Source organism: Podarcis liolepis (assembly GCF_965112155.1).
Source record: "Podarcis liolepis genome assembly, chromosome: 8".
Classification (NCBI taxonomy): Eukaryota; Metazoa; Chordata; class Lepidosauria; order Squamata; family Lacertidae; genus Podarcis; species Podarcis liolepis.
Window position 1 is genome coordinate 3,147,828 of NC_139560.1, and position 23,738 is coordinate 3,171,565.

At 48.2% G+C, this 23,738-nt stretch overlaps 3 protein-coding genes across 4 annotated transcripts in view; 1 reads left to right on the forward strand and 2 right to left on the reverse strand.

The window, feature by feature from the left end:
- Nucleotides 1–1,867: 1,867 nt before the first annotated feature.
- On the reverse strand, nt 1,868–2,683 carry LOC310713699 (uncharacterized protein; the record flags this gene model as incomplete). The annotated part of the gene is made up of 2 exons (XM_083518128.1): nt 1,868–2,395; nt 2,468–2,683. 2 exons carry the CDS (start codon nt 2,681–2,683, stop codon nt 1,868–1,870), a joined length of 744 nt encoding a protein of 247 aa, XP_083374254.1.
- Nucleotides 2,684–5,048: 2,365 nt separating this feature from the next.
- Nucleotides 5,049–6,097, forward strand: LOC310713700 (heat shock protein 30C-like; the record flags this gene model as incomplete). The annotated part of the gene is made up of 1 exon (XM_083518129.1): nt 5,049–6,097. The coding sequence occupies one exon, from the start codon at nt 5,049–5,051 to the stop codon at nt 5,763–5,765; it is 717 nt and encodes a 238-aa protein (XP_083374255.1). The 3' UTR covers nt 5,766–6,097.
- Nucleotides 6,098–7,336: 1,239 nt separating this feature from the next.
- NAPRT (nicotinate phosphoribosyltransferase) overlaps nt 7,337–23,738 on the reverse strand; it is a 34,197-nt gene continuing 17,795 nt past the window's right edge. For both annotated transcript variants that reach the window (XM_083516726.1, XM_083516727.1), the window contains exons 7-13: nt 23,461–23,601; nt 18,991–19,075; nt 16,501–16,581; nt 14,312–14,414; nt 12,444–12,601; nt 10,946–11,053; nt 7,337–10,076 (exon numbers count right to left, since the gene is read on the reverse strand). In XM_083516726.1, coding sequence (XP_083372852.1) covers nt 10,017–10,076; nt 10,946–11,053; nt 12,444–12,601; nt 14,312–14,414; nt 16,501–16,581; nt 18,991–19,075; nt 23,461–23,601 — 736 coding nt within the window. In that variant the 3' untranslated portion in view covers nt 7,337–10,016. The remainder of the gene's footprint in view (nt 10,077–10,945; nt 11,054–12,443; nt 12,602–14,311; nt 14,415–16,500; nt 16,582–18,990; nt 19,076–23,460; nt 23,602–23,738) is intronic.

Here is a 23,738-nt window from a genome sequence, read left to right on the forward strand (position 1 = left end):
GGGGAAACTCCAGTAGCGGCAGGGCAAATAAACCCACACGCAGGCACCAGCGCGTTGCGCGCATGCGTAACTCTTCACGTCAGGAGGTTTGGGCCGCGTTCTGCGGGCGCTTTCAGCGGTTACGCTTTTCCCCCGCCAAGGATTCTGGGAGTTGTAGTTTGCTGAGGCTGTTTAGCAGGCAACCTAAGGATAGGGGAACTGGAGTGCTACTTTTGCCAGACTGGGGAAACCCAGCCAGATGGGCGGGGTATAAATAATAAAATTATTATTACTATATGTGCCCCTTCCTGGCATGCCCTTCTCAAAGTGCTTTTGCCTCCCACTGGGATGATGTTATTTATTTAAAAATAAATTGCTTAAAACCTTCTTGAATAGCCAGTTGCTTTAATTAATGCTTTGCATTGCTTTTAAATGTTTCTGTGTTGCTGCACGCTCCCTGATGTTTTGCAACAGGGCGATATATAAATATTAACTTGGGTATAACTGTAAACTGTTTACTATTGTTGCTATTATTGGTTTCTATTGATTTATTGCTTTGTTTGTTGCTTGTATAGGATATTTTGTTTTTTAATGTTTGATGCTTTGTTGTGTTTTTATGTGTGTTGTAAGCCACCCAGAGTGGCTGGGGAAACCCAGCAAGATGGATGGGATATAATTTTTTTAAATTATTATCATTATTTGTTTTAAAAAATTCTTCTTGCATACTCGGATGATGATTGCGTGTGGTGATGCGCATAAATCTTTTCTTTTCCATGACACTAATGTAGACTACAGAACAAAGTCCGCTGCTCCACCCAATTTCCTTCCGGCCCTCCCTGCCATTGGCATGCGGCCCCAGGAAAGTTGCTGATGAGGTAAAGAGACCCAACAGCAGAAAAGTCACCACCCCCTGCAAAGAATCAGGTAGCAAAAAAATGTGGTTTTTTCCTTTCCCCCTACCTGCCGCTTGGGGGCACCAGAGCCTCCCAACAGCTTTCCTTAATCATTGTTAATTTCTCTATAAACCGCAATTGTGAAATGTCAAGTGCCTTTTGCACCATAGGCTGCCAGGACACCCTGTCAAAATTTCCCCTGGGGCCGTTTCCTTCACACTCCCAGCATATTCAGAGTGCAAATCAGGGACAAGAGAAGGAGCTCAGTTCCAGCTAAAGTACTTTTGCAAGCTCTGCAATCAGGATGCGAGCAGAATCAAGGCCAGAGAGAGAGAAATTCGTACAGTGCTTTACATTAAGCCAGAATCCACAACTTACTTAGGAATCTGTCCCTCCGTTCCAGAACCCCACAGCCCTGGAATCTCAACACTAGCAATGAATATTTGATTGAGCATGTGCAGAGGCCACCCAAAAGGTCTAGAAGTACCCTAAGGTATCCGAATGCACCCTGGTGCAAGGACTAACAGCTTCATAATAATGTATAAAATGCTGAGGATTTGCAAGGGGGGTATTTGGAGAGAAATTCAGCTGTGCCCCCTTCCTTCTCCCTTCCCTCCCCACGATCTATCCTTTCAGGCCCCCTAAGCAGTCAATCTGGTTTACTGCCAATTCTTAGTCAGCACCCACACGTTCAGGAACGCTGAACACGACCCAAGTGAAGACAAGCAAATACTTTCAAGGGGGAAACAATGCAAGTTTATTTCCTGATGGGTTCTCCAAAGTACAATATTAAGGAAACGACAATCATAATGGAACTGCGCGATAAACAACAACCCATGACTTGTGGGATGTATAAAAGGTACCCCAAAAGAGATGACCTAAATGGGAGATGACGCCCAGGGAACAGGATGGCAGCAAAGTTCCCAAGCCCCAAAACTTGCAGCTGGAACAGCTGGAATCGCCATGTCCTTTGAAGCCCCATGCCCTGGATATGCCTACTCGTCTTCACTTGCTTCTTGGTCATCCTTGTCCCCGGTATTTCTCGCCTCCCCATCTCCACTTCCTCCTTGGTCAACCTTCTCCTGCCCTTCTCCCCCCTGGGTGGCCCTGGTGACAGGGATGTTTGTCACCTTGGGAGCAGTCGGGGCCTTGCGTGGGACCTGGAAGCAGAGCTTCCCATCGTGGGTCAAGGTGCAGGTGACGGCGTCGAGATCGGCATCTTCCGGCAGGAGAATTTCCCTGAGGACCTCTCTGTGATCGTGGAAGAGGAGGTCGTCTTCCGACCTGGTCTTCTTCTTGTGCTTCCCGGACACCGTCAGCTTCCTCCCATCCATCTTCACGGTCAGCTCGTCCGCCAAAAACCCGGCCATGTCCAGGCAGAGCTGGTACGTGATGTTGTTCTCCTGGAAGCTGACTTTGGGGACAAGGCTTGGGCTGCCCTGCCCTTCCTGGCCTGGGGCTGCCCAGGAGACGTGGGGATAGCTACCTGCAGGCAAGACCCTCGGCCTCCCCATCTCATCCACCTGGGGCTGCGCAAAGAGGTTCTGGGGATAGCTACCTGCATGCAAGACCCTTGGCCTCCCCATCTCATCCACCTGGGGCTGCGCAAAGAGGTTCTGGGGATAGCTACCTGCATGCAAGACCCTCGGCCTCCCCATCTCATCCACCTGGGGCTGCGCAGAGAGGTTCTGCGGAACCTCCAGCCACCTGGGGCCGCTTCTTGGATCTCTGCTGTAAAGCTGCGGGGAGATGAGGCTGGACCCAGGATAACCCCCGTGCTGCAACCCTCTGGATCTCGAGAAGCTTAGCATAGCTCAGCAGGACGGTCTGTTTCTCTCTCTCTGGGCTCCGGGTGCCTGCAGTGTCTCTTTCGACTCTCTCTGGGCTCCGGGTGCCTGCAGTGTCTCTTTCCGCTCCGGCGTCTGTCTCTGAGAAGCTTCAGCGCCTCCTTTTATCCTCTGCAGTGGCCTTCCAGACATTTCTGGAGCCTTCCTCTTCTGTTGTTCCTGGCGCTGGCAAGATGGCCTTGACTCACAAATATGTGCCAAGAGATAGAAACACCATCCAGAAACTTCCAACACATATTCATCAGCCTCTCCCAAAAGCTCCTGGCTACTCCTGCCCTCACCTGGAGAGAATTCCTTCTTTCAATTTTCTGCTGGTTGTTTGCATGCTTTTTCGATGTCCCACGATCATATTATAAAGTAGTTGCGTTCTATCTTGTAAACCAAGCACTGATAGTTGTTGTTTCTTTCTGTTTTCCAGGGCATTTCTCATCAAGAAAAAAACTGGAGCGGCGCACACAATTTTTTATTCTGAATGTGCGACCCAGATAAAAAGTTTAAGGAGCAGTGCTATAGCCTGCCAACCCCTATTTCAATGTATTTCAATTAATTGATTGTGATTTTATGTAAATTGTGTTATTTTTACTATTGTTAGCTACTCTGAGCCCAGCTTCGGCTGGGGAGGGCAGGATATTTTATTATTATTATTATTATTATTATTATTATTATTATTATTATTATTATTTCCTCTTGCCTGATAACAAGCAAATGCCTGAGAGAATGAGCCCATCCAATAGGGCGACTTGATCATATGATGGAAGTTTTGTGGGCAGTTTCTGCTTTTAACTGAAAATAAAACCATGCTTTTTTGCACATGGTGGCGCAAGGCAGGGCCATGGGACAGCATTTATATTCTAACACCTTAGAAACTAGATATTCAGCTCTTGGCTGAAAATTTAGGACACCCCTCCACACACAAAAAATCATCCAGAACACCCAGCAAAATTTCAGGGTCAACTGGAAGAGGTCTTTTCCTTTCTGAGCGTAGGACTCTCATTCGGCAGGACATAGGAACAAGTTTCTCTGACGGGATCAAATTCATGTCCTTCTATAGGCTGCAATCCTTATTGCACACTTATTTACTTGGCAAACAGGGTTTATAATGCCACTTAAAGTATACCAATAGAATCAGGGGTGAAAAGACAAGTTAATCTGTTTCCCCCTAAAATATAAAAAAAATCACGAGTTTGAAAAATAAGGATTTTAGAAGACAGTGTCGCCTGTTAAAATGCATGTCAAATTCACTCATTAACGGGACTTCCTTCTGAGTAACAGGGTCGTTCTACTGTAATCCTAAACGAAGACTAGGATTGATTTTTGCAAAAAATAAAATAAAATCTCCACTATTACACACTGAGGAGACAGTAGCCCTTCTTGACAGTTTCATAATTTGCAGTCTACAGCTGCACGTACAAGCATCCCCAACGCTCTCTACTTGCAGTTAAAGCAGCTGTGCAGAAGTCTCCAGGCTTTATGGCACCCCTAATATCTGTTATGAGGTGCTTTCGGCACTCTGTAGTGTGGAAAAGTGGCAAACACGGTAAGTACAGTACATTAAGCTAAAAGGAGGCAACATCTTCCAGTGACTGGTGCAAAGCTACGTTTGGGGGAGAAAACCCAAGCGTTTCCAGGAATACGAAATGTGTTGCCTGCAGATGTAATCCCAATCATTTCTTTGCCTCCTGCTCTCCTGAAGATAACTGCAAATGGACATGCATAGCAAAAACGTGGACGCAGTTCATTTTTTTTAAAATGCAAATACCCTGAAATACCTTCAGTGCAGCTGTAAGCAGCCTTCTCTCACCTTATTGCAGGGGGGAAATGCTTTTTGCAAAATACCGATGTCAGCACAACTTATATTTTAAAAAGTGATGTTGCATTTATTGTTTGCAACAATTGCCTGGGCGAGCAGGCGGGCTGTCTATATGCACTTTACTTGCACCCCCGTCTAGTCCCCTTGAAAACGGCTGCTTTTATTTGCAGAAGGGCGCAACACGGACAAGCGTGCTGCCAAAGTCCCAAACACTTAAACGGGGCGCGGGACCTAAAGGGGCTCAACTTTGGCTACACAATAGCAGCACCGCCGCTTGCAAACCGAGGTTGCAGGACAGCGCGCAAAGCTCAGGCGCTGCAGACCCGACGGCGAGCGCGCCCGTTTTGCAAGGAGAGCGCGGGCAGCCAAGCAGCCGCGCTTCTCCCACCTCCTCGCTCCGGGCCGCGGCTGGCAGCTGCCTGGGCTCCTCCCCCCGTCGAGAAGGCGCCAAAAGCCCGTCGGGGAGGGCAGGCGAAGCGAGGGAGCTGCTTTGGCCCGAGGTTCGCCCGACGGCCGCGCATGGCGAGCTTCTCCCGGGACTGCCGCCCCCGGCGCGCCCTGGCGCGCACGTCGGGCCGGGACTCCTGCGTCCAGTACGTGCCGGTGGGTATGCCCCCTCGGAGCCTGCTGGACCAGTTGGTGGTGGACATGCAGAACCACTTGGAGGAGATGGAGAAGATGCGCGTGGTGCTGGTGGATGCGTACCCGTGCCTGGCCACGCGGCGCGAAGGCCGACGGCGAAGGAGCCGCGGCAGGAAACTCGACAGGCGCTGCCTGGACGACGACGAGGACGACGACGACGGCACCAGCGACTACCTGTACTCCCTGGACGTGACCGGCTTCGAGCCCGAGGAGCTGTCGGTGAAGGTGGAAGGCAGGAAGCTGACGGTGAGCGCCAAGCACGACAAGAAAACCGAGGGGACGGACGGCTGCGTCTCGCACGAGTTCCGCGAGGTGCGCAAGGAGGTCTTGCTGCCCGGAGACGCCAACATCGAGGCGCTGGCTTGCAACTTCTCCTCCGAGTTGGGGTGTCTCAGCATCGAGGCGCCGCGCCTGGTCCCCAAGTCCGTCGGGGAGAGGACCATCCCCATCACCATCCTCAAGGCTTCCGACGACGCCGGGACGGCGAAAGAGAGCCTGCCGCCGGCGGAGAAGGAGAAGGAGGACGAGAAGGAGAAGGAGAAATCCAAATCCAAATCGCGTTCTTCCAGCCCGGAGAAAGGAGCTGCCGTCTGAAAAAGTTGCCCGACAGTTCCTCGCGCGGCACTTCCCTTCGGGGATGCTGTGAAAGCGTTTTGCGCCTCTTTGGGGGTCTCTGTTTAAGGAGCGGTTCTGGTTTCGTTCATTTCAAGTGCGTTGTTATTTGTGCTTGTTTGGTGAAGAGTAGCTACACAGAAGTACAAGGAAAAGATGATCTGGAGGGCCTTCTGGCAACCGTTGTTGCATGTTGACTTTTGAAACCTTTATTCCTGCTTGCCGACGCTTTTGAAAAATGTGAACCCAGAGAGTTGAGCATTTATTGGCGTGTTTGTTGCCTTGTTTCAATAAATTAGACTTCTTCTATCTGGTTTCTGGTTTGGCGTTTTTCATTTTATTCTAGGGGGGAATTGCATTAAGAGCTTGAAAAAGCTGGCTGGGGTTGAAAGAGGGCCACTTTTTAAAGATTTCAGAATAAATCCCGGGGGCAGGGGAGGGGTGTATCTGCTTGTGTGGCTGTTACTGGGTTATTTGGGATCAAAAGTCTCCAGCCCCATAAAGGAATAGGGTGGAGAAGCCTGCTAGCATAGCCCAGGGGTACAATTTCTGCCTGGCATGCCAGAATCTGAACTTGGAGAGGCCCGCTGCCTTGGTGGGCCGGATCTTTATCTCCCCCCCCCCAACTTTGACAGGTGAGTGGGACTATCCACCTGTCGATCATCTGGCAGCCCACCTGGTTCAGTCCTTGGCGCAGGTATCAACTGTACACATTGAACCTGCCCATCAAGGTGCTTTCACCCGATTCCACTCCCCAAAATGGAACTTAAATTCACATTCGGTTCACCCAGCAATTGTGGGAACTGCTTTCAGGTGAAGTTCAGGAGACCTGGGAGACCGGGGTTCACATCCAGGGAAGTCCACTTAGGTGACCTTGAGACAGCCACTAATTGTGGGCCTAGCCGACTTCACATCTGTGGTGAGGACAAAATGAGAACTATGCGTGCCATATTCCTTTGGGGAAAGCAACGCAACGCAAGCGTCATTCCGCCAAACTCATTCCAAGTACCGTTTGCAAAGAACAGCTTGTTCTTTGGAAATGCGGTAGCACGTCTTTTGATGTTGAAGTCGCCCTGCTGGTTTTTGGAAAAGGCGATGCCTTTATTTGCAAATGGTGGGTGAAAGGCAGAACGAAGTTTTGAAACTTTGCAGATCAAACCACTCTCCCCAACGCTGCTTCCAAAACCAAGCACGCAAAAGATGGCAGCTTTCCCTGGTTTCTGCCGGCATTTTGAAACTCGCATTTCAGTGCCATGGTAAAGAGCCAGCAAAGATACTTAAATCGGGTTGCGGGGAACCTTTGGGCCCCTAGATATTTCTGAACTCCCATCTCTGGTCGCTTGCAATGCTTGCTGGGGATGATGGGAGTTGTAGTTCGGCAACATTGGTCAAAGCTTCTCCACCCCTAATTTGACTAAACTCACAGTTTCCCCAACAGCTGTGGGTGCAAATCAGTTATTTCTCCATCTTGCCAGGGCAGAACCTAATCCATAGCAAAAACCATATATTCCAAATCCACATTGCAACAGACAGACAGATATACACATCTAGAATAAGGATTGCACAATTTATTTCTCTTGCGTACAGAAATTTATATGCATTTATTTGAAAGCGGTACGATTCCCCCTAAAGACTGGTGCAATTTGATCGTTAAGCCACACGCAAAAATTAAGAGGAGCATACATGCGGTCCAGTATGTTCTCATACAGGTATAAAAGCCAGGATTGCTAACATTCAAGGCACTGTTAAATCTGTCTATGCCACAATAGGTTAGGCCTGTTTCGATGCTCCCGTTTAGAATCGCAGCCGACCTCTGGGTGGTTGGTGGCGGCGGCAGTGGAGTCAAAACAGGACCCGCGAGGAACGAGAGGGGTGTATCTTAATGCAAGATTTGCAGTAGTACGTTGGTGGGCAGGGGGACACAAACACATAAACCCAGCCCGATAAGGACCAAGCATGTTCAGCGGGTGCCATAGAATGTCAAATGTCCACTGGAAAAGGAAAACAGGTGTCAGGGACAGATTGCAGGGCAGATTCGAGGGTAAACCGTCCGTAGAACGAGTTTGCCCCTGCAGCTTGATGCAGGTAGAAACTGTCTCTCATGTCTTGTTACGCTGCCGTTTCTCTGGAGATAAATGCTCGGTATTTATCACTCCCGTTATACAAAAATCTCCAAACGGGTCCGAACTTGAATGACTAAAACTCCTGGTAGACGACAAGGATCTAGAGATCACGCTAAGGGGGGCCAAATTCTGTGCGACTGCCCTAAAACTTGGGGAACAAGCTGTACTACCAAAATGATTAAGGTTTTAAATGTCAATTTTAGGTTATATTTTAGTGATCAAGATTTTATATATATTTTAAACTGCTGCTATATTTGTATGGTCTCTGGTTTACCCAAGTGCAAGTCAATGTATTCCTCTTGTGTTTTATGATTTTCCTGATACTGTAAGTGAGCCGGAACTGGTCTGTGACCATAATAATAAAGTTCAATTCAGGTGTTAGGGACTGGCTGGAGGCAGAGGAGTGGTGCGAAGCACCTGCTGGGGAAACCCCCCCCCCCAAGAGAAACCCTGGAGGAGGAAGGCTGAGAGCCAGGGCATTGGTGGCGAGACACAGGAGAGGCCAGAGATGATGAATGCAGACTGGGTTTAGTGAGCAGGAAGAGCCTGTGACAGAGAGCAGTTCAGACTCCAAGGCTGAAGCAGAGGAGGGGGGGGTCAAGAGATGGCAGAAAAATCCAGGGAGTCAGTCTCCCTTTCCCCCCGGTCTCCAAGAAGGCACAGAACAATGCGGATGGCAGAACAGAGGCCAGAGGTGCAGAAACGGAGTTTGAGGCTGCTTGGGAAACATCTGGGAGAGGGAGGAGGCTTAGAGAAGGTGGAAGACTAGGCAGAGTTGCATCTCCTTCCACTGAATAAAGAGTTAACTTCACTGGCATCAAAGATTTGCTTCCTTTCTTGCGGACCTGCGTCTTGACTCCAGCTCTGACAGCGGGGGGGGGGGGGGTGCGGACCGAACTGAGACCCTTGCAGCTTGTAGTACCTGGGAGGATACTGCAGGGGGGGATAAACTGCAACATTTTGTTGCAGTTCCGACCTGTTCTCCCCCCCCCCCCCCAGAATGCTGAATATTGAGAGGGGGGCGAGGGCTCGCCAGCCCAGTGGGTAAAATCCTCACTGGAAAGCCCATGCCCCTATTTTCCTGGACCACTATTTTGCCTCTGGTTTGCCTGATCCAGTTTGAGGCAAATATCACTTTACCTGCACAAAATGTTGTCTTTTGGGTGCTTCCAGGGCAACCTGCTTTATGGAGAATTCATCCTGATTTGTTTGCAGGTTAGACGAGGCAACGTTGGCTACTGAATAAGCATCCCTCCTCATTTGTTCGTGGGTGACTGGGAGTCAAAGCAAGCGTTGCTCCACAACTTTCTCAGTAAAAGGTAAAGGGACCCCTGACCGTTAGGTCCAGTCGTGACCGACTCTGGGGTTGCGGCGCTCATCTCTCTTTATTGGCCGAGGGAGCCGGTGTACAGCTTCTGGGCCATGTGGCCAGCATGTCTAAGCTGCTTCTGGCGAACCAGAGCAGCGCACGGGAACGCTGTTTACCTTCCCGCTGGAGCGGTACCTATTTATCTACTTGCACTTTGACGTGCTTTCGAACTGCTAGGTTGGCAGGAGCAGGGACCGAGCAATGGGAGCTCACCCTGTTGTGGGGATTCGAACCGCCAACCTTATGATCGGCAAGTCCTAGGTTCTGTGGTTTAACCCACAGCGCCACCCGCATGGATCTCTACTATTGCAAAAAGTTCAGTCTTTTTTGTGCCGGGGTGTGTGTGTGTGTGTGTGTGGAGTTTGCTGTGTAAGGCCTCCCAAACAACTTGTGCAACCCGAATCTGCCAACAGGTGATTTGAGTCCCACTGGAAAATAGCAACCAGCCTGCAAGTGCCCTGAACTGAATTCTACCTGCAGAAACCCGTCCTCAAGCTCTCCATTCATGAGGTTTGCTCCCAGCCCCCCCCCCCCCCAATTCCCACACTGGCAGTGTGCAATACATTCCTAGACAGATCCGTTGAGTGCAAAGGGGCACTTTCAGTTCTTAAGGCACAGGAAAGGTGCTGCGTCTGTAGGTGATGAGGCGGCGGTGGTGGCTGGGAGCAGGATCCGAGGCACGACACAGAGGGGGTGCTGCTGCCCGCCCCCCCCCCCAGGCACGGTAAAAGGCTTTGCGGGTCACTGGCTGCCTCTCTGGAGATCGAGGAGAAGCCGGTGGAGCTTTTCTGTCACAGCCACCTGAGAGCAGGAAAAGTTGAGAAAGAGGGATCACAGAATTGTAGGAGATGGAAGGGAACCCCAAAGACCAGCTAGGCCAGGGGTCAGCAAACTTTTTCAGCAGGGGGCCGGTCCACCGTCCCTCAGACATTGTGGGGGGCCGTACTATATTTAGAAAAAAATAATGGAACGAATTCCCATGCCCCACAAATAACCCAGAGATGCGTTTTAAATAAAAGCACACATTCTACTCATGTAAAAACACGCTGATTCCTGGACCGTCTGCGGGCCAGATTGAGAAGGCAATTATTATTATTATTATTATTATATTTATTTATTTATACCCCGCCCATCTGGCTGGGCTTCCCCAGCCACTCTGGGCGGCTTCCAAAAAAAATATAAAAAAAATACTGTAATACACCAAACATTAAAAGTTTCTCTAAAGCCGGATCTGGCCCCCCATGATCTAGGCAAACCTCCTTGCAATGAAGGAATATGCAGCCGCCCCATATGGGGATTCAAACCTGCAACCTTGGCGTTCTCAACACCACACTCTAACCAGCTGAGCTATCCAGGCAGGGAAGGAGTGCTTTGGCTCAGCAGGATCTGCACTGGGGTGGGTTCGATCCCTGGGTTCAATCCCTTTCCACCCTCCCAGCAGATGTGAAGGAAATAAGCAGCTATCCTATTTTTAAAAGACATCTGAAGGCAGCCCTGTTTAGGGAAGTTTTAAATATTTAATGCTGTATTGTTTTTAACACTCGATTTGGAGCTGCCCAGAGTGGCTGGGGAAACTCAGACAGATGGGCGGGGTATAAAGGATAAATTATTATTATTATTATTATCCACATTAAGAGATTCTGAATCGGCATCGTTAGGCCCATTTGTACCTTGTAGGTCTCTGCGTCCTTCAGTCTCTTGTGCGCAGGGTTGAGCTTGTTCAGCGAGGCCTGCGCATGCTCCTTGATCTCCACAAGGCTGGGGAGTGGCTGGCAGACCTGCATGGTGGGAAAGGCAGAAGGAAAGCATTTCAAAATGTTCTAGAATCGGGAATAAAATCCTAAGAGCAGACCAAAATCCCATCTAATTCAGGAGCTGGGGACTGTCTTCCAACCAGAGACGATCCCAAGACACCTTGGCTGCCTGAGGCAAAGAACAATACGGTGCTGGGGAGAGAGAATCACAGAATTGTAGAGTTGGAAGGGACCCACGAGGGTCATCTAGTCCAACCCTCTGAAATGCAGGAATCTTAGGAAAAGCATCCCAGACCAATGATCGTCCAATCTCTGCTTTAAAACCTCCAGAGAAGGAGAGTCCAACAGCTCGTACTGCCAGAAAGTTCTTCCTGATTTTTAGTTACAATCTCCTTTCTTTATATTGGGGTTCAATACCCAATATCCTGATAGTCAATAATGCAATCATCAGTCAATCAGGAGGTTTATTTAGCATTGCAATGGATGCGTGGTACTTAACCCTGCTTAGGAAGACCAGAAGGTGCCATTCAGGGTAAAAGTATTTTTTTTATATTTAAGCATCCCTGAATAACAGCTGTTCTGCCCGGTTTAGTCACGTGGCACAACAACGGCTGACGGACAGAGAGACTGCTTTCCTCCTCCAGCTGTCTGCACCCAAACTGACCACTCAAATGAGAACTCGGATCTTCAACGAGCCCTGAAATATTTTACTTCTCCCTCATTTGGGCTCTGACCCCACCCTGGCCAGAAGGCACAAGGCTCTATGCTGCAGCTGGCATAAATTATTATTGTTATTCTTTGAATTTATATATCGCCCTATACCCAGGGGTCTCAGTGCGGTTCACAGAGAAAAATCAAAATATAAAACCACAAAATACATAATAAAAACAGCAAGCTAATGGCCCACCCCCCCCACAAAAAAAAAAAAACTTAAAAGGGCATCAGATCAACGTTTATGCCTGGTGCCTAAAGGTGTATAATGAAGGCGCCAGGTGAACTTCCCTGGAGAGGGCATTCCACAAACGGGGAGCCACCGCAGAGAAGGCCCCGTTCTCGTGTTGCCACCCTGCGGACCTCTCGAGGAGGAGGCACATGAATTAGGGCCTCAGAAGATGATCTCAGGGTCCGGGTATAGTATTATGGAAAGAGGCGGTTCTTGAGGTATTGCGGTCCTGAGCCATTTAAGGCTTTACAGGTCAAGACCAGCACTTTGAATTGGGACCGGAAACTAATTGGCAGCCAGTGCATTGGTGTAATATGCTTAAACTATCTTGCTCCGATGAGCTACCTGGCCGCTGAATTCTGCACTGGCTGAAGTTTCCAAACCATCTTCAGAGGCAAGCCCTAAATGCAAAGAAACATCGGCCCACATGAAGTCTTGCAAAGAGAAGACCACAGGGGTCTTCCTCCCCACCTGCCCATCTTTGAGGTAGACGCGGTTCAGCATTTCGACTGCCGAAGGAGTCACTTTTCCAGCTTCCTGGGTCGTTCCCACCAGCCAGAAGTCCACCTCCTGCCCGGCCCTTGGAGGAGATTCCTTTTCCAAAGTCATGAGATCCATGCAAGGGAATCCTGCAAGCGAAAGAAGGGCAGGATCGTGACCAAAAGAGAGGAATGACAGTGAAAGGCCAGGTATAGAACCACAGAATTGTAGAGTTGGAAGGAACCCCCAAGGGTTAGCTATAATAATAATAATAATAATAATAATAATAATAATAATAATAATAATTTATTATTTATACTCTGCCCATCTTACTGGTTTCCCCTGCCACTCTGGGCGGCTTCCAACACAACACTAAAATATAATAACCTATTAAACATTAAAAGCTTCCCTAAACAGGGCTGCCTTCAGATGTCTTCTAAAAGTTTAGTAGTTGTTGTTCTCTTTGACATCTGGTGGGAGGGTGTTTCACAGGGCAGGTGCCACCACCGAGAAGGCCCTCTGCCTGGTTCCCTGTGATTTCGCTTCTTGCAGTGAGGGAACGGCCAGAAGGCCCTCGGCGCTGTCCGGGCAGAATGATGGAGGTGGAGACGCTCCTTCAGGTTTACTGGACCGAGGCCGTTTAGGGCTTTCAAAGTCAGCACCAACACTCTGAATTGTGCTCAGAAACGTACTGGGAGCCAGTGTAGGTCTTTCAAGACCAGTGTTATATGGTCTCGGCAGCCGCTCCCAGGCACCAGTCTAGCTGCCGCATTCTGGATTAGATGTAGTTTCTGGGTCACCTTCAAAGGTAGCCCCACGTAGAGTGCACTGCAGTAGTCCAAGCAGAAGATAACCAGAGCATGCACCACTCTGGCCAGTCCAACCCCGGCAATAGAGGAATCACAGCTAAAGACTCCCCGACTGATGGTCCCCCAAGTCCAGAGCTGAATGGCTCTTAGCCCCAGAAAGTTCTTCCGAATGTTTACTCGGAATCTCCTTTCTTGTTACCTGAACTCATGGATTCGAATCCTACCTTTCAAGCAGGAGAAAACAAGCTTGTTCCATCCTCCATGTGGCATCCTTTTGAAGGCCTATCCCATCTCCTCTCAGTCTCCTCTTCTCCAGGATAAACATACCCAAATCCCTCAACCGTTCCTCATAAGGTTTTTTAAGCAGAGGTTGGGTGGCCAACTGTCATGGATGTTTAGCTGAGATTCCTACACAGAACGGGGTTGGGCTAGATGACCCACGGGTCCCTTCCAACTCAATTCTAAGATTCCTTGATTTCCAACCAAGCAGAAATACTTGAGGAAGGGACATTGATAGAGAACTATTTGCCCTCTAGACCTGAGGACTTCTGTTAGACCTCTGGGCCTAACGCCTCTTTCGTGTTACACCTCCTTCCGTCGGGCCTGTGAGACAGAGCTATTCCGCCTGGCCTTTAATTTGAATTGAGCCTGATCTTTTATTTCCCTTCTCTTCCCTCCCCTTTTATGAAGATCACCTGCTCTTAGACCCCACAGCTAATTCTCCCCTGGCCTCCTCGCTGGCCCAAGTAGGACCAATTCAGCCAGCAAGCCCTGGTGATTATCTAATTGATTTCTGAATTTTGAATTTTATTCTTATTCAGGTTTTTATACTGTATTTTATGCTGCTTTTACAATTAAGTGCTTTAAATTTGTTTTTAGCTGCCCTGAGCCTGGTTTTTGAACCGGGAAGGGCAGGGTATAAATAAAATTATTATTATTATTATTATTATTATTATTATTATTATTATTATTATACAGAGAGCAATGGACTCTTAGAACAGAAGGCACCTCCTTTATCTTATGTTCGAAAATCAGTCCCCAGAATCTCACCTGCAGCATCCCAGAGCCTGTAGACTCGCTTGATTCCAGGTAAGGTTGTCTTCTCTTTGTCTTCCGTCACCTTCAGTCTCGGGGAACCGTTCACCTCCACCAGCTATGGACAGAGAGATAGGCAGTTGTTCATGGAAGCAACCTAGTTTTCGTTTAGGATAATGGCAATACCGATGGAGGGAAGGATGGGGAGACAAGATGGTGGCAGGCAGGCAAATGCACAGCGGGATTATGTGGGGCACCCTATTAAATACGGTGCTCAGGCGGAATCTCTTTCAAGGAATCAAATCTACTTGTCGTTCTTTGCAGTTCCTGGAGCCTGAAAGCAATCCGGTGCTGATAGTGGGAATTAAGGAGCAGAGAGAGGTGGCAGGCAGGCAGGTAAATTTGGCGGGTGAGGAGGAAGAGGTATCATATACAACCCAAGGCTCCCGGAATCGTCTATATTTGGATACCATTAATGTGGCAGTAAGGGATGCGGATGGTGCTGTGGGTTAAATCACAGAGCCTAGGACTTGCCGATCAGAAGGTCAGCGGTTCGAATCCCCACAACGGGGTGAGCTCCCGTTGCTCGGTCCCTGCTCCTGCCAACCTAGCAGTTCGAAAGCACGTCAAAGTGCAAGTAGATAAATAGGTACCACTCCGGCAGGAAGGTAAACGGCGTTTCCATACGCTGCTCTGGTTCGCCAGATGCGGCTTAGTCATGCTGGCCACATGGCCCGGAAGCTGTACGCCGGCTCCCTTGCCCAATATATGGAGATGAGCGCCGCAACCCCGGAGTCGGCCATGACTGGACCTAATGGTCAGGGGTCCCTTTACCTTTAATGTGGCAGCAAAAATTCTTTTTTTGCACCCAAGGTGCTCTTATGCTGCTCAGGGTGAGATTAGGAAGGAAATGCAGACTGCAGAAATGTGAAAAGCTTTGCCTTCGTTAAAAGAAGCAGCAGCAATCTTCTAGTCCTCAAGATTTAAAAATGTGCAGGAAGCTTTTGCTAGTGGATTAGAAAGGTAGAGCTTCCATACAACATCTGGGTGCTGCATAGTGATCATCCTCCATGACCCGAAGGATAGATTTCTATGGATTTGAGTTAGGGGATCAAATACGCTATTTCAACAAGAGAGAGAGAGAGAGAGAGAGAGAGAGAGAGAGAGAAACAGAAGAAGAAGAAGAGGAGGAGGAGTTTGGATTTGATATCCCGCCTTTCACTCCCTTTAAGGAGTCTCAAAGCGGCTAACATTCTCCTTTCCCTTCCTCCCCACAACAAACACTCTGTGAGGTGAGTGGGGCTGAGAGACTTCAGAGAAGTGTGACTGGCCCAAGGTCACCCAGCAGCTGCATGTGGAGGAGCGGAGACACGAACCCGGTTCCCCAGATTACGAGTCTATTGCTCTTAACCACTACACCACACTGGCTCTCAGAGAGAGACCCAGCCCAAGTCCTCCTTTAATACCTCAACTGCTAGTAGGTAATGCTTTTATTGGCCTTTGGCAAGCATTGGACTACAACTCCCATCAGCCACAGCCAGTCATGCTGGCTGTGGCTGATGGGAGTTGTAGTCCAAAACACCTGGAAGGCCCCAGCTTGCCAAAAGCTGGCTTATACATTTACAAAATTCTGTCTCCCAATGCATCCCCGGTTCTGAAAAGCTACCATAAAGAATGCTGATCGCCGAAGAATGGATGCTTTTGAATTCTGGTGCTGGAGGAGACTCTTGAGAGTCCCATGGACTGCAAGAAGATCAAACCGATCCATTCTGAAGGAAATCAGCCCTGAGTGCTCACTGGAAGGCCAGATCCTGAAGCTGAGGCTCCAAGACTTTGGCCACCTCATGAGAAGAGAAGACTCCCTGGAAAAGACCCTGAGGTTGGGGAAGATGGCGGGCACAAGGAGAAGGGGACAACAGAGGACGAGATGGTGGGACAGTGTTCTCGAAGATACCAACATGAGTTTGACCAAACTGTGGGAGGCAGTGGAAGACAGGAGTGCCTGGTGTGCTCTGGTCCAGGGGGTCACGAAGAGTAGGACATGACTAAACGACTAAACAACAACAGCAACATCACGCCAGCAGGCTCATAAAGGTTACTCTCTTTCCCCCTCTGTTAATCATTAGAGGATAGATTTGACCCGAACCGCAGAGCCCAAGAGATTCTGGCCCTGCAAGCGCGTCTCTGTGGAAGAACTGGCTTACCTTGTAGACGCAGCCCAGGGACGGCTGAAGCGTGCACGTCACCAGGTGAGTGCCCACGCCAATCATGTCTATTTCATTCCCCTGGCAAGAGGACACAGCAAAAGAGAACAATTGAGTTGTCCGCCCTCGGCTAATGGGCATCGCAGGCGCTTCTCTGCGTCCCACACAGCAGCCAGCCGCCTCGGGAACATGCCGAAACTCTCAGAAACTCCAAAGGAGGTCAGTTTCAACGCCTTCTCCTGCCACGGAAAAGGGCTGGCAGAGTAAAAGTTAGAACAGCTTGCTCTAAATAGACCAGAGGCCCTCAGCCTACTTGGCCAAGTCATAATTGCTACTTTGGAAAAATAATTAGGTTTTGAAAGATGGCTCAGAAGCCAATGGAATGAAGAAACAAATAAATAAAAGCATCACAACCTCAGCCTTCCCCCGATCATCTGCAAAAAGGGGAGAATCATATTTATTTATGTTTTAGACCACTTTATATTATAAAAAGAATCACAGAGCAGCTCGCGAAACACTGTAAAGCAACATGCTGTTTAGAAAGCTGGTATATGTTTTAATCTTTTTCCAGACTATCGCTATTTTAACTTTTCGAAAGCCTTACATTATTCTCAGTTTTTCTCATTGGTAAATGCTTCATTTTAGCACTCTGAGTTTTGCTCGTGGTTTACAATCAAGCCGATGGTGTTGTTTTGCTGAGTTTGGACACGTCGTGCCCACTTGAGTTTGTGCGGACAGACAGAGCTGTGGACCGACAGCATATGCACTGCGACGAAGGAGTTTTGGAAGCAAGAAAACCCTCTCCTGGGCTCAAGGGAGAGAAACCCATTGCACTGGACTTAGTATACATGCACGATGCTGCTTTTAATAGCTGCCGTCCTGCAAGCGAAGAGCCATCTTCAAACTCTTGCGTGTGGAATCTACTTAATCGCTAGGCCTTTGAGGGTGAAACTGCTGCATCAGAAAAATGACAGTCTTCGTCTTGCTGGCTGAGGAATGGCCCAGAAAGGACCATGATAGCTAGTACTGCAATGCGCTCTATGTGGGGCTACCTTTGAAGGTGACCCGGAAACTACAACTAATCCAGAATGCGGCAGCTAGACTGGTGACTGGGAGCGGCTGCCGAGACCGCATAACACCAGTCCTGAAAGACCTACATTGCCTCCCAGTACATTTCCGAGCACATTCAAAGTGTTGGTGCTGACCTTTAAAGTCCTAAACGGCCTCAAAGGCCCAGTAGACCTGAAGGAGCGTCTCCACTCCCATCGTTCAGCCTGGACACTGAGGTCCAGCTCCAAGGGCCTTCTGGCTGTTCCCTCACTGTGAGAAGCAAAGCTAAAGGGAACCAGGCAGAGGGCCTTATTGGTGGTGGCGCCCGCCCAGTGGAATGCTCTCCTATCAGAAGTCAAGGAAATAAACAACTATCTGACATTTAGAAGATATCTGAAGCCAGCCCTGTTTAGGGAAGTTTTTAATGTTTGAAGTTTTATTCTGTTTTTAATGTTCTGTTGAAAGCCGCCCAGAGTGGCTGGGGAAAAAATAATGAATTATTATTATTATTGGAAATCAGTAACTTTTCCCCAACTACCCACCCTAATTTCCAAGACAGTGAAGCCAAAGGGAAAAGATGTACATCTGACTGTGTTTTTATATTTTGCTGGAAGATGCCCAGAGTAGCTGGGGCAACCCAGTCAGATGGGCAAGAGACAAGTATTATAATATTCCCAATAACATTCCGATAGGCTAGGGAACCTGGAATATCTAAGTTCCTGATAGTGTCCAGTTTACCTCGGCCCAGTAGACCTGAAGGAGCCTCTCCACCCCCATCGTTCAGCCCAGACACTGAGGTCCAGCTCCAAGGGCCTTCTCGGTGGTGGTGCCCGCCCTGTGCAATGCCCTCCCATCAAATGTCAAGGAAATAAACAACTATCTGACTTTTAGAAGACATCTGAAGGCAGCCCAGTTAAGGGAAGTTTTTAATGTTTGATGCTTTATTGTACTTTTAATATTTTGTTGGAAGCCGCCCAGAGTGGCTGGGGAAGGAGGATTTGCTGAAACAAATTTGGGAATTGGGATGCAGAAAGGGGAGGTATGGGGAAGTCGGTGAAGTAAGTTTTAAGAAAAGAAGGATTCGAAATAATACATATTTGTTTTTGTGTGTGTATGTTTGTATTGTGTATTGTGTGTGTTTTTATAATTTGTGAAAATCCAATAAACATTTATTAAAAAAAAACCAGAGTGGCTGGGGAAACCCAGTTAGATGGGTGGGGTATAAATAATAAATGATTATTAAATTAATAAGACCGAATGTCTGCGATCTCTTTTCCTTACCTGGCCAGGACAAACTTTTACAGGGCTTCCTTGGAGCGCCGAATAATTTGAGCTATGCTGCTGCAGGTAATTATTGCTATTACCTGCTGCAATTATTTGCTCGCAGAGAGTCTCCCCGTCCCACGCACCAAACTCGAGCAAGAGCAAGCATGTCCTCACCTCCTGAGAGAGCTCCCGAAGGTTCTCTTCGCTGACGTCGTTGCTCACGGCGATGGGGACTGCTTCGAACCAGGGGACCTGAAAGCTGGATGGCAAGACAAGCAAAAACCTTGACAGATTAGAGAACTGGGCCAAAACAGACAAGATGAATTTTAACAGGGAGAAATGTAAAGTATTGCACTTGGGCAAAAAAAATGAGAGGCACAAATACAAGATGGGGGACACCTGGCTTGAGAGCAGTACATGTGAAAAGGATCTAGGAGTCTTGGTTGACCACAAACTTGACATGAGCCAACAGTGTGACGCGGCAGCTAAAAAAGCCAACGCAATTCTGGGCTGCATCAATAGGAGTATAGCATCTAGATCAAGGGAAGTAATAGTGCCACTGAATTCTGCTCTGGTCAGACCTCACCTGGAGTACTGTGTCCAGTTCTGGGCACCACAGTTCAAGAAGGACACTGACAAACTGGAACGTGTCCAGAGGAGGGCAACCAAAATGGTCCAAGGCCTGGAAACGATGCCTTATGAGGAACGGCTAAGGGAGCTGGGCATGTTTAGCCTGGAGAAGAGGAGATTAAGGGGTGATATGATAGCCATGTTCAAATATATAAAAGGATGTCATATGGAGGAGGGAGAAAGGTTGTTTTCTGCTGCTCCAGAGAAGCGGACACGGAGCAATGGATCCAAACTACAAGAAAGAAGATTCCACCTAAACATTCGGAAGAACTTCCTGACAGTAAGAGCTGTTCGACAGTGGACTTTGCTGCCAAGGAGTGTGGTGGAGTCTCCTACTTTGGAGGTCTTTAAGCAGAGGCTTGACAACCATATGTCAGGAGTGCTCTGATGGTGTTTCCTGCTTGGCAGGGGGTTGGACTCGATGGCCCTTGTGGTCTCTTCCAACTCTAGGATTCTATGATTCTATGAAAAAAGCAGTGTAAGGACATCACAAGTAGGGTGGATAAAAATCACATTTTTTGGGGGGGGAAAACAACAACACAATTTTTAAAATTTAAATCGGATTTTTTATTTAAATAGGATTTTTAAAATAAAATGCTTTAGGAGGAAAAATATTTCTTAAGATTTTCTATTTAAGTTACATTAGAGTCTAAAGGCTATTCATCAGGAAATACGGATTTGTTTTAAGTTTTTCATGTGTGCTAAAACTCAGACTGAGGGTTTTTTTAAAAAAAAGTTTAACCACATCTGTTAACAAACATGGATACATATGCTATAATGTTAAATGTTTTTGTTAAATAAATTGTTTAAATTGTTATTAAGGAAATGATTGTTGTTCTCCTTCCAATAAAGTACAGCAGAAAAGTTGTCCAAATATAAACAGTTGATTTATTAAACCTCACAATAATTTCATAATTATCTACCTATGTATTTCTTATAGTATAACCAAATCAGCAATTTTCGATATAAGTGTAAAAACTACTCTGAAAATGTATTATTCCAAAAACGAAACCTTCATCTGGTTGTAAATATTAAGATTATACTAGCAAGAATGAGTCTTTCTGTTTAAAAAAAAAAGATTTAAATCAAGTCTTACTGACTAGTGATTTAAATTAAGTCTTACTGACTAGTGATTTAAATGGGTGATTCAAATGGATTCGATTTACCGTATTTTTCGCTCTATAAGACGCACCAGACCACAAGACGCACCTAGTTTTTGGAGGAGGAAAACAATAAAAAAAATATTCTGAATCCCAGAAGCCAGAACAGCAAGAGGGATCGCTTCATAGTGAAAGCAGCAATCCCTCTTGCTGTTCTGGCTTCTGGGATAGCTGTGCAGCCTGCATTCACTCCATAAGACGCACACACATTTCCCCTTACTTTTTAGGAGGGGAAAAGTGAGTCTTATAGAGCAAAAATACCATATTTTCCGCCCTATAGGACGCACTTTTTCCCCTCCAAAAATGAAGGGGAAATGTGTGTGCGTCCTATGGGGCGAATTCAGGCTTTCACTGAAGCCTGGAGAGCGAGAGGGGTTGGTGCGCACCAACCCCTCTCGCTCTCCAGGCTTCAGGAGAGCCCCAGTGCCAGCCAAACAAGCTCGGGGGACAGGGGAGGTGGAAAGCCGCCATCCCGCTCTCTCCCGAAGTGGTTTGCAGCGCGTCTTCCTGCTGTCCCCGGACCTGATCTCAAGGCGGACGGTGGGGGGAAGAGCGCTTCTCCCCGCTGCCTGCCCCACAAGCGCCTGGGGGGGAAATAATTTTTTTTTCTTTATTTCCCCCCAAAAAAACTTGATGCGTCCTATGGGCCGGTGCATCCTATGGGGCGAAAAATACGGTATACGGTAAATCAAATCCACCCTGATCACAAGAGGCTGCTGGATCAGGCCAAAGGGAACGCATCAAGTCCAGCATCCTCTTCTCACAGTGGCCAAGCAGATACCTGTGGGAAACCCGCAAGCAGGATTCGAACACAAGAGCAACTCTCCCCTCCTGTGGTTTCCAGCAACTGGGATTCAGAGGCATGGCTGTCTCCCGCTATGGAGGCAGAGAATAGCCATCCTGGCTAGCAGCCCTCGATAGCCCTCTTCTCCAAGAATTTGCCTAATCCTCTCCTAAACCCATCCCAAGATGGTGGCCATCACTGCTTCCTGTGGCGGGGAGTTCCACAGTTCAATTATGTGCTGTGAAAAGAAATTGTTTCCTGTATCTGTGCTGAACCTTCTGACATTGGAAGTCTATGTCAGATTCTGTGATCTATCTCAGTATCGTCCACACGGACTGGCAGACACAATCCAGGGTTTCAGAGCGGGGTCTTCCCAGCCCTGCTAACTGTTGAAGCAATGATTCTTCAACATCAGCTTTGTTGGACTGGTCATGTTGCGCGGATGCCCGATGATCGTCTTCCAAAGCAGCTGCTCTATTCCAAACTTTAAAATGGAAAGCATAATGCTGGTGGTCAACAAAAGAGGTTTAAAGATTGTCTCAAGGCAAAGGTCCAGCACTGAGGGCCTTCTGGCGGTTCCCTCACTGCGAGAAGTGAGGCTACAGGAAACCAGGCAGAGGGCCTTCTTGGTGGTGGCCCCTGTCCTCTGGAATGCCCTCCCTTCAGATGCCAAAGAGAACAGCAACTACCTGACTTTTAGAAGACATCTGAAGGCAGCCCTGTTTAGGGAAGCTTTTAATGTTTAATAGGTTATTGTATTTTAATATTCTGTTGAAAGCATCCCAGAGAGGCTGGGGAAACCCAGACAGATGGGTGGGGTATAAATAATAAATTATTATTATTATTATATTATTATTATTATTATAAATCTAAAAAAATGTAGTATAATGACTGACAACTGGGAAACACTGGCCTGCGAGCGCTCCAGTTGGAGAACAGCCTTGACCAAAGGTGTCATGGGCTTTGAAGACACTCGAACTCAGGACGCAAGGGAGAGACGTGCTCAGAGGAAGGCACACTTGGCAAATCCACACTGTGATCAACTCCCACCCGGAAACCTATGTCCCCACTGTGGAAGGAGGTGTGGATCTGGAATTGGCCTCCACAGTCACAGACTCATTGTTAGAACCGTGTTTATGGAAGACGATCTTACTCACAGACGAGGGATCGCCAAAGACCTGGAGATGCCGGGAATTGAACCCGAGACCATATGCAAACAAAGCCAACACTTCATCACTGAGCTGTGGCCCTTCTCCCAAGGGCCCAGAGGGCAAGGGAGAGAGGAGGGCTGCATTTGGAGCAATGGCCTTCTGTTCTCCAACCCTCGCCTGAGCACTAGAGGTGCAACAGGCCACTGAGGAACATGAGAAGCAAAAGAAATCTAGAGATGGACCTGAGTTTGGCTGGAATCTGAGGAGATTTCACCCCTCCCATACCCAAGAATCTCCTGATGATCTCCTGATGGTCTCTGCTGACTCTCCACAGAGGAGGAGGCGTGTCCTTCCTATCTACTTATTCTGCCCAGCAACATATCTGTGTGTGTGAGAGAGAGTCAGTCAGTCAGTGTATCGGAGAAAGTGGGAGTGTTGGAGATCCTAGAGATAAGATTGCTGCTAAGAGCAGCTGCAGACTCTCAGTGTAGCATTGATTTATGCTTAGAATATTCAGCTCTGTATATAGTTTTGTATCATAGTTGTAGTTACAGAATAAAAGGAAGATATTCTACAGAGCTGCTCTCCGAGTGGTTTATACTCCGCAAGACTCTGCAAAACTCTGCTGCGCAACGACTGTATTATTGAGACAGTGAATCCGGTGCTCTCAGCTCTAAGCTGTGAGTCCACAGCACTGTGACCTGTTCCTGTGAGAACGGAGGTCTCTGGCAGTGCTTCCCAGCTCGCCTAGCCCAGTCGGGGTTGAGGTGCATGAGTCCAGTTGGTGCACTGGCTCTAGGGCGATGCTGACAGAATCAGGAATCAGGCCTTGATCAGCAGCCATCAGCACCACGGTAACGTCTCCGCCTGGAAAGGTCAAATCTGGGGGGGACGCGAGGGGAAAGAGCCGCACACTCACTGCTTGCTGCAGGTGCGAAACACTCGCCGTATCTCCACCGACTGCTTGGCCAGGTCCCCGCTGTCCAGGCGGACGCCAATGACTCGGTAGCCCAGCTCGTTCAGTGCCAGGGCGACGGCACAGAAGTTCGGGATGCCGCTCCTGTGGGCAGCGAAGGGGTTGCAAGAAACCGTAAGGCAGATGGAAGATTGGCAGATCCTAATGGTAGAATATCTGCAGCTAGCAAAAGTGACAGGAAGCATAAGAGGCCAACCAAAACAAAAAGTCTACAGTGGTAC